This window comes from Grus americana, chromosome 3 (genome assembly GCF_028858705.1).
Source record: "Grus americana isolate bGruAme1 chromosome 3, bGruAme1.mat, whole genome shotgun sequence".
Classification (NCBI taxonomy): Eukaryota; Metazoa; Chordata; class Aves; order Gruiformes; family Gruidae; genus Grus; species Grus americana.
In genome coordinates, this window is record NC_072854.1 from 101,554,256 (window position 1) to 101,564,549 (window position 10,294).

General features: G+C 45.8%; 1 protein-coding gene across 12 annotated transcripts in view; it reads left to right on the top strand.

Annotated features, from left to right (window-relative positions):
* Nucleotides 1-5,314, top strand: part of RPS6KC1 (ribosomal protein S6 kinase C1) — a 96,856-nt gene extending 91,542 nt beyond the window's left edge. For all 12 annotated transcript variants that reach the window (XM_054822711.1, XM_054822712.1, XM_054822708.1 and 9 more), the window contains one exon: nucleotides 2,698-5,314. In XM_054822711.1, the coding sequence (XP_054678686.1) occupies nucleotides 2,698-2,808 (111 nt within the window). In that variant the 3' untranslated portion in view covers nucleotides 2,809-5,314. The remainder of the gene's footprint in view (nucleotides 1-2,697) is intronic.
* The last annotated feature ends 4,980 nt before the right edge of the window (nucleotides 5,315-10,294 follow it).

Consider the following 10,294-nt stretch of genomic DNA (forward strand, 5'->3'; position numbering starts at 1 on the left):
TTGTTAGGAAAAGTACTTTAAATTGTGAATGCAATGACTTTTGCAATAAGAAGATAACTGGTAGGTTGGACAAAAGGCAGAGTAGAAAACCTTAAAATATAGACAACCTTCCAGACTGGTACACCATTCAAACTAATAGGAATAGTATTGACTGCTGGTTTTAGTTTACTCTTAGGTTTAGGTAGTCATGACTGAGAGAATAAACTTGTAGTACAGGGTCTTGAATTTCAGGTAATGCTGTCTTCCTTCTAGTTAACTTTGACCTAACTGAGGAAAGTGGAGCCTGGATCTGACCTATTCCACTTGAGTAGAGTAAGTGATATATGTGAACTGTGTTGTTCAGCTTTGAAGAGTATCTTGCTAGTGGATGCATAGATAATGACATCACTTAGATGTAGATTTGAACAAAGCAGAGTGGAAAAAATTGTTCTTGAAGAAAACAAAGGAAGGAGATTTTGAAAATTCAGTGACTCAGAAGACCCAGTGACAGATGGATTTCTCTGCCATTACTGTGAAATGAATAATGGAAATGGAACTAGACTTTCGAACCCTCTGTTTTGACTAGGTGACATGAAGTCACCAGAGGTGAAAGCATGTGCCTGTGTCTTTCTGGCAAAGGTAGAAAGAGAAGCGACTAAAGAAAACCCCCATTTTTGTATAATCTGCATTTATATTATTAGATGGTAGCAAATTGTTACCCTCACCCACAGGTGCTACAGGACTCAAATGGCTAAGGGAAAGCAAAACCACACTTGATGAAGGGAATTCCTCCCATTAAGACCAGAAGTGAAGTCAAATGAAGTTGTACAGTCCACTTCTCCCTGCCAATGTAGGATTGTTCTTCGCTGCAGACTAATGTATTGCCTATTTCAAATATGCCAAAGAGTAGCTCTTTTGCCACTCATGGTTTAAGTGTCAAATATATCTCTGCCACTCGCAGATGTATTACAAGGCCGCATCTGTTCAGAGAACAGTCGCCCTGGTGCCTGTTAGGTTAAGCCTTCTAGTGTAGGGTAGTGACTTATCTGGTGGAGGTTCGGTTATATGAGCTAGTAAATCACATTTTTGTTGTGTTACTATCCAAGGAAGCTGCCATTCATTGTTGAGGAAACCTTGTCAGGAAAAGGAAGAAAGCTCTCTTGGCATGGATAGCAATTTGTCATTGCGACTTTCCTTCCCCCCCACTGCCAAGGGTAAACAGGTCAAAGCATCACAGAATAGCTCTCCGGGATCAGTGTTCAGCTATACAGAAAACTGTGTCAGATGTTGTCTCCTGCTGTGGCTTCCAGTGCAGGTGACTTCATGGTAAACACCTTTGTTTAGCCACCTTCTAAGAAAACAGAGATCTGTTTATTCCTGGTGAAAGACAAAGTTGTTATTTTTGTTGATTTGGTATTTTGCACCCAGTACTTTTTTTCAGGCACCTCCAGGCTTTACTACCAACAAAACATGCACCATGACTTTTCAGTAGGTATCTATTGCAGTTTGTGTTGCATCAGCTTTCTAAGATTAAAGTTCTTCTGGAAGGACAAACAGCAGAAAAATAAGTGTCTGTGCTTACTTTCCCCCTGCTGGTGCTGGTTATATTTCAGCAGAAGGCAGAGAGACTCAGGCTGCATCTGTTTCTGCTGCCTACTGGAAGATATCAGAGCAGCACTATTCACTGTCACCGAGCTACCTTTACTATGTGACATTATGACTGCAAATAGCAGAGCCATCTTAAAATGTGTAAATTCCTATGTTTATGGATGTAGACTCACTTAGATGTTGAGTGCATTAAGATATGAATACACATTGTTCCAAGTGACAACTGGGAGAAGTTATCTTATTAGCTCTTGCAGAAAAAGCAAGAAAGAAATCATGCCTTTGTACTGGCTGTAATTGAATAGAGTATAAACAGTTCTCTAAAACCGCAAAATATTTTTGTGTGTCTTTATTAGTCTCTTTGGAGTATTACCTTTGCATTCCCTTTTATATGGATTGGTATCTTTAAACAGATGTAAATGTTGTGATTTCCTTTTTACATGAATTTAGCATGTGATGTACAACTAAAAAGCAAACGAGGTGCTGAATTTTAGGAAATTTCCATGAAGCCATTACACTGTTTTGTTTCTTTCACTGGGGTTTTGATTTTTCAGTTGTAAAGAGTTTAAAGAGTCCTTTGTAGGACTCTTTAAAATTTTTTTAAAAAATTTCTAATTTTTTTTAGGAAACAGAAAAATGTCTGTAATATCCTGGTATTTTAGGACCAACTCACAATTTATGAAATGGAAAGTTACAGACCACTGTCCCTTATGTAGCCGTAATGCAGTGGTGTGAGCAAAGGTTAACATGAAGCAAACGCAGTGTCCAGAATTCTACTGAAGCAGGCTCTGGCTGCTGCTCGCGCTCTCTCTTTTTTTTTTTTTAAATGAGGTTACACTTAAAATGAAGTCCCAATGTGCAGTGCTTCAGGGAATTGCATGCTGTGATCAGTAGTCTCTGAAGACTGTAACACTGAGACTCAAGGAAAGGAGAGTCTTCTTCCATTTACTGGATTTTAGGAATTTCAAGTATGCTTTCACACTCTTAAAAGTAATTCATAGAGCAGGAAAACGGTAGGATGTCCCTTACCTTAGACCTTTCTGGAACTTTTAAGCAGTTGTTTTTGTTCTTACTCACTGAATCACATATATATGTTTTTCTTTTTATATCAAGCTTTTGCAGTTTAATCCTGCGGAGCGTCTTGGTGCTGGCGTTGCTGGTGTTGAAGACATCAAGTCTCATCCATTTTTTGCCGTTATAGAATGGGCAGATTTGCTGAGATGAGAGATGCATGCCCTCTGAACAAACTCAGGTCAAGTGGACAAGTTTTTCTGGCACAGAAGTACCCTGACTTGCTTCTTTTGGATGTCCCAAACCATTTGGATGTGATGGCTAAAGGACGCTGGAGCAATCGGGCCAAAACTGAACACTTTTAACAGGAATCACTGGTTGTACCGGGTGCTAGCTTATTTTTACGGCAACTGGTTGCTTCGTCTGTGTAAGTCTTTTCACCAAAGGGTGGTTTGTGATGAAACTCCTGGGCAGCATGTTCAGCACTGTTGATTACATAGAAACAGGAATGCGCTCCTGGTGCTTTGTCTGGTGATGGAAGTGTCTATAGACCGTGCCAGTTGCAAGTATCTTTTATAGTGTCAATAGACCATTTCCCTATGCTAAGTGCAGCTCTGGGGGGGCAGGGTGAAGAAGGAGCAAATAATTTATTAATGGTATATGCTGAATAAAATACTAAAAGGCTTTATGCAAAAGTTGACACGTTAAAAATAATATATCCATTAAAAATTAAGAAAGCTGTTGCATAATACTGTGGAATGTGTCTTGAAAATGGCATATCATTTCCCACTGTGGAAAGAGCATATAAAAGGCAAATAATGCTGTCAAATGTTGTACTTTGTTGGCTGGCAATGTCTGTTTAAAACTCTTGACTCTGTTGTATGCGATGAGCTACATGTTAAAGTCACTACACAAAGGGAAATCTTCTTTTCCTCAGCTGGATGAACACTGCTTTAGCACTCTAATAAGGAGCAAGAAAACATAAGGCTAAATAAACGTATAGATTAAAAAAGGAAAAACCCTTTTCTCATCACTGCAGCCACCACTTTATCACTTAATGAACTTTACTTCCTTTAAGTGTCCTACTTTTAGCTGCTACTTCAGGAAAAACCCTTTCTGCTCATGCTCTTCTGCTTGAGGAAGCTTCTGAACTCTCCTGTTTGTTTGTTAATAGTCTTAATAAATCAAAGAAAGCCTTCACCCACTCCGCTGCTCGAACAGGAAGAAGCCCGGGATTTGCTCATGCCAAATGACTAAGTGACATCTCTGAGCAAACCCTAGTGGGTAAGACTTGGGTGTGGGCCAATTAGCTGACCTGTTTGTTTGTTAGAAAGGCCTGGGGAATGGGAGAAGAATATGAGATGTGCAGAATATTCTGCTGTGCGCTGCGGTTGCTGCTAAGCAGCCATGCTTGTATGCGTTCCTGACGTACAAATGCTGTATGCTGTGATGCTTGTACAGATAGGGATCTGTGGGTTTTTTCCTAAATGTTCCCTTTGCTCTCACTCTTTTTTTCTTTTTCCTTTTTCTTCTTCTCCCCAGCTTTATCCGGAGAACAAAGGGCAAATTCCTTTGGGAAAGTGAGGTGACAGCAATGATTATTGAATTTACAACTCAAAAAAAAAAAAAAAAAGAAAAGTATCCCTCTGTTTGTATTTTATGGGCACTCCCAAAAGTGCATCTGCACAGTCTCCATCTGTTAGACACCAGGTCGGTGTATTCAAATAAAGTGGAAAAGGAAAATGCTTCACTTAAACAAAGGAAATCTGGAAACTTTTTTTTTCCTTTTTAAATTATTCCACTCCCCTCTTTTTTCTTTCTTCCCTTTCTTGTGATCACCAGGCCAGCAGAGGGGCTGTAACAACACTGCAGGTTGTAACCAGGTCACTAGTATCACTGCCTACGGAGTGCTGTCCAAGATTACATCACTCTCAGAAACTGTGTATCAACCTACCACCCTCTGGCTTCATAACAGGAACTCCCTCAGGTGAGCCACAGGAACAACTTCCTGCACCGAGCGGGTCGGAAATCTCTAATGCGGAGACCAAGCTGATCCAGAGCTTCCTTCCAGCACTGCCCTGGCTGTGACTTTGGAGAGGGCTCGTTGCTCAAGGGAAGCCTCCCTTCCCTCGTCCACCTCACTTCATCCCTGGGGCTCTCTAGCCTGGCCACCAGATAATGTTGTTGCCCGTGTTGATCCCTCTTGTTGCATTTGCCTGGTGATAACTGTAAAAAAAAATATATTTTCCATGTTACTTTTAAATGCTCTCTTGTTCAGGTTGTGCCCGTGGGCCAGTTGCAACTAAAGGCAGGATAAAATAGCACAGGAGCACAAGCTGGTTTCCTTGAGCAGCAGAAGGAAAACACTGTTCTAGCAGAAACCAATTGACCAGTCACTCTCACTGCAAAGCATTTGGTTTAGTTAATGACACAGAAATATTTCTTTTTCAAGTATGTTAGTAGTGACGAAATCTAGATCAGGAGACTAGAAGGAATGAGGTACTTGGCAAGACGGCTTGCCAGAAATGAGCCTTTGAGATGCTACAGGTTTTCGTAACCTTACCACTGACTCAGATAATGGTTTTGCTAAAGGAAGCACAGTCTGGAGTGAATTGCACAGAAAAATCCTGCTTCTATTTTTTTTTTTTTTTTGCCTTTAACATGTATTATGTTGTATTGGTGTTTACATGTGTTCCTTTAATAAACAAAACCTTTCAAGCTTAATTCAGACCTTGGGTTTCTGAGCTTTACATTTAGTTCTTGAAGACAATCCTTCCTACCTAATCAATGCTTTTTGTCCTTGGCTTTTATGTCTTGAAATGTTATAGATACTTTCTTTTTGGTGCCTCTTATAAAGCCCTGTGGTGCCCATCTCTAATTTGCTGACTGTGAAGGAGTGCAAAGTCCATGCCACCTTCCTTCTGTTACACCTAATGGCTGATAGCAAAACAAATCAGTGCCATTTTGTTCACAGGAATTAGTCTATGTAAAACACAGTAAAATAAACCTGTGGATTTTCCTGTTCTCCTGTGGGTGTTCAGGTAAGGTAGATAACACACTTGGGACATCTCAAAGTGGTAATTCATTGCACCCTGTTGAACTGCTCTGTAATGTTTTTTGTGTCCTACTAAGAAAAACCAGGAGACAAAATGTTTGAAGGCTTGTACTGGGTAGAATTGCTGTGAGGTGAGCCAGGGCCCCTGCCCAGATCTGTGGAAGAAATTGCACCTCGTGAAATACAAGGGGCATAACTTTGTTCGCTTTTAACGGCCATATTCACAGCTTCTCTGCTTGTAGCACAGCTCCTATTTCTCCTGTGAAAATCACCTCTCAGACAGCAGTTACTGTCACGCTGACTCTCCGCGCACCTTTGGGATGCTGAGTTGGCAGGGTTACCTGCGCTGGAACATCCACCCGGCTCCTCTCTCCAGTGCTAAACCTGTTCCTTGGTGCGTCCCTGCAGCGAAGGGCAGCGGGATGAAGAAGGCTGGGGAGGTCAGCCTTCTCTAAATGAAGCACTCAGCATAACAAGGTACAGGGAAGTGTGAAGTAAACCACTATGGGATTTTTTTTTTGAGTGCGGTGTCATTTGTTTTCTCAAGGACATCGAGTAGGAAGCTGGAGAAACAGAAACTTCCTCTCTGGTGAGATTTATGGTAGGGATTTTAGCAATAAAGTGAAAAGATATATTTGTTGATTTCTTTAGGTTTGTGCTTTCTGCATGGGCGTTGCTGCTGGGCCCCGTGCTCTGCGTGAGGGGCCCTTTACCTGGGCCCCCACGTATGGCAGTGAGCCAGCCCGCAGCCTGGGCTGTGCATGGCTAGCACCCCAAAGCCCTCCTCTGCTCAGGAGCGCCTGCGGCTGAAGAGCACCTCTCACAGCTGCCCCACAGCTCTCTGTGTCTCCTGAGCCCCATGTAGCTTTCAAATTGGAGCCCCGCAGCTTTTTGCAGGGCCTAAGAAGTTGTGCGGACAGGATTTCTTTGTCTCTCTGCAGCGGCGGCCTGTTCAATGCTGCCCCTTCCCTTGCCTCAGCAGCTTGTTACCTCAGGACTGCCTGTCCTCGCTGCGCGGCCTCCTCGGGGTACAGTGGGAGATGCTGCAGGAGAAGCCTTCTGTGTGACCAGCGCCTCTTGTTGCCTTCTGCCTAGCAGCCTCCTGCACGGTGTGGTGGGCTGCACCTCCCTCCATGCAGCCGTACGTGGCACCACGTATGTTAGCAGTCATCATTTAGTACATACCCACTGACAAATGGCGGGCTGGGGCGTAGCGAGGACCAGAGCAGGCCTGGGGCTTTGGCTACCCTGTGTGCGTAAGGACTTTCTGTATGATCTCACCTCCGGGGCTGGACCCTGCGAGGGTGTCGCACCATGGTGCTGCGGGAGGACAAGCGCCTCTGCAAGATCACAAGGCTGGGGTGCAGCTCCTGCTTGTGCGAATGCGTGTGGGGGCGAGGGGGCAAGATGGGGGAGTGAGGGACTTGGCTGAACAGCAGTGGGGACGCTGGCAGCTGCAGCGGGGGTAATGGGGTGTGCGTGAGGGGCTGAGGCAGCCCCCGGGACAGGGTGCCTTGTGCGGCTCCAGCTGCAGTTTGGGAAGAGGCAGCAGAGCCAACTCCCAGAAGGGGAACGGGACTTGCTTAAAAGGTGCCGAGCAGCTGCTGCTGGCAGCAGTGGTTTAGACTGGCAGCACGTGGTTGTCTCCTGTGCCACGGGGCCGGTGAAGGGCTGGTTGCTGCCTCAGCCATCTGCAGGAGCAGAGCCAGGGAGCCCTGGCCCAAAGTTGAGGTGTCCTCAAGAAAATCCCAACTTCTGGGTGGCAAAGCGGTGGAAGCAGTCCCATCTGCTGGTAGTGCCATGCAGTGAAATCTCCTGTGTCCCCTGCTTCCAGGCAGAGGAGGCTAATCAGGGCATAGCAGAGAGGATGCTCCAGATTCCCGGCAGCGGGTGACAGCTTAATGCGCTGCCCCAACAGGACTTCACTGCCTCTTGGCAGACCAGAGGCTCTCCATCTCCAAAGGCAGCTCTGCCTCCATCTTCTTGGCCCAGAGACCCATCAGGAAGGATTAGAGCTGCTGCTGGAGGGCTGCAGTGGCACTGTGATGGGCAGGAGGGCTGGGGAAGCATGCAATGCTGGGCAGCGGGGAATTAGCATCCTCTTGGGAAGGCTGCGGGCGCTCGCCTTGATGCTTCACTGCTGAGATCCTAAGGTTGGCAAGTTTGGGAAAAGTCCTTCTGGGGTCAATAAGCTAGACAAGCCAACTGGCAAGTGGTGGAGCTGGATAAAGACGGGCCAGCCAGTGAAAGAACAGATGTTGCAGGGGTCAGCGGTCCTCCTCAGCAAAGCCTTGCTAACCTCGTTTTGCTTTGCCTTGGAGACAGAGCCATTTTGCCTCTGTACAACCTCACCTCTACCAGTTTCTCCCATCCCCTTCCATGAGCTGAGCCATTTATCCCAGGGTATTTTCTAAGTTTGCCAGCTGTCTCCATCCATGTCCTGTGTTACATCCTTCAGCCCCAGTCACAGATTTTCTTGCCCTTTCTGTGCCTTTGGTTTTGAAATGTTGCCCCAAAATACTGGGACCCAGGAGTGGATTATTAGATGCAGCTGTTATCCCCACGCACCGATGAAAACAAAGAGAGGATTACTCCCACAAAATGAAAGCATGGGGGTTGTAAAAGCGTTAGGAAATTGCTTACCCCAGTAGCATGTGAGTAACGAGAGTTTTATGGTACCTCGCACAGTGGTGGGATAACGAGGAAGGAGCCTCCATGAGAGGGGCCGGTGCTGCACCATGATTTAGAGCATGGCGCTGGCTAGCTCTGCTCCACTTATGGTCTCGCTTGTGCACTGTGGTCTGACATTTGCCAGCTCATAATCTTCCTTTACGAGCTAGTCACGGAGAAGAGCTACTTCAACAGCGTGGACCATGAGCTAAGTGGCATGTATCTTTTCTCCAGATTTTTCAATTTTTCTTTACATCCTTCCCACTACTCTGCCTCCTTGGGCTCCTTCCTTTCCAGCCCCACTCCTGCTTTGACCTCAGAGAAGTCTCCCACAACCAGCCCCTGGTCTCTTATGGTGTCCTGCCAGGCCCAGCAAAGCCGAGACCCAGTAAGGCGAAGCGAGAGGTGAGTTCCCATGAGACGGACCTCAGCTGCTCTGGCTCCTTGCAGGCACCTCGGCAGGTGCTCTATGATGCTGCAGAGAGTCCTGAGCTAATTGGCTTTCTAGGGTAAAGTAAGCACACAGTGTGACTCCCAGCCCCATTAACATCACTGGGAGTTTTCCCATTGACTTTGCTGGGGTCAGGAGCTTACCCATCAATTACAGAGGGAAGCCAACTTCATGAAAACGGGTATGGAGAGCTTATTTGCTTTCCTACTTCAAGCATACCCCCATAGTTTCAGCCTCAGTGTTAGAGAAATAAGCTTTATTTTTTTTTTTTAATTTATTTGCTATTCTGGCGGGTGCGGTTAACATGCCTATCCAGTTACTGTCCCTGGCTGGGGCGAGGTCTGCAGTTCTCCCTCAGCCTTTGCTGTGCTGCTGATTGAATGTGAGCCTCCCTGTAAAATAGGGAGGGCATTTTGCTAAGTGGCAGAGATGGGAAGAGTTAGTTAGCGCCTGCCCTGCGTTTTAAGGCTGAGAAGTCTTTGATGAGCAGCGTCGCATATGCCCCGTTAGGGTGACTGGAGCGCAGAGGGCCGAGAAAGGCAGGCATCTGGTTTCCTCGTTATTTCTTTTCATAAATAATCCCTTGTCCTTGCACCCTGGACTCTGACAGCATTTAGAACATGCTGCGTGGGTTGTTTTTCTTCCCCCCTCCGAAACTTATTCATTTGGAGAGCAGTTAAACAATAGGTTTTTGTCTAAATCTTTACCAGTGAAATTGTCAGGAGAGATTTCCGCCCCCCTCTCCAGTCTATCCTCCTTTTGTCTCCTTCAGTCGTCGGGGTCAGGATCCGCCGCCAAACGGAGACCGCGGTTGCTTTTCCAGGCCCCAGATGCCAATGTGTGGCAGCATCTGGCTGGTTGGCAGGCGCCGGGGCAGTGGTGCTGGCTGCGCCGCAGCCTGTCATGTGGCAGCGGCGCTTGATGGGCGCCCTGCTTCTTTGAGAATATGGTCCCAACCAAGGAAACAGATAATAATTAAATCTACTAAAGGAGGTGAATTATTGGGTAGGGTGGCTGCTGTCAGAAGCTGTGCCGACTCCCGGCCCTGGGTTGTTGTTTTCTTTTTTTGTCCTCTTCGGCAGCATCTCATGTAACCTTACCTTCTTGTGCTGTGAGCGTTTTGGGTGCCTTAAGGCATGGAGCTCCTTGAAAGAGAAATACAAATCACTAAAAATGTAGAGATAAAACCCTCTCCTTAGAGGCCATGTGTTTGGCATGGGAAACACATGATAACAGCTTGCTTTAGAAAGGTGACATTTCCACTGAAGGCTGAATAATAAAAAATGCATTCTAAAAGCCGAGCTTTTCTCTCTCTTCTGATATATTAGACTTTTGTAATGAAGACAGCTTCTGGGACCAGGGAATCTACTGCTTCCTTGAAATATATGCGTGGGAGCTCTCCCTGGCCCTAATGGGTGTCGCATGTGGCTCTGGCTACATTAATGTTGCAAGCTTTATTACAAGGGATTGTCGGTAGCCCTTCACATGCAGTGAATCAAAGCTGTCTTTCCCTAACTTCGCTT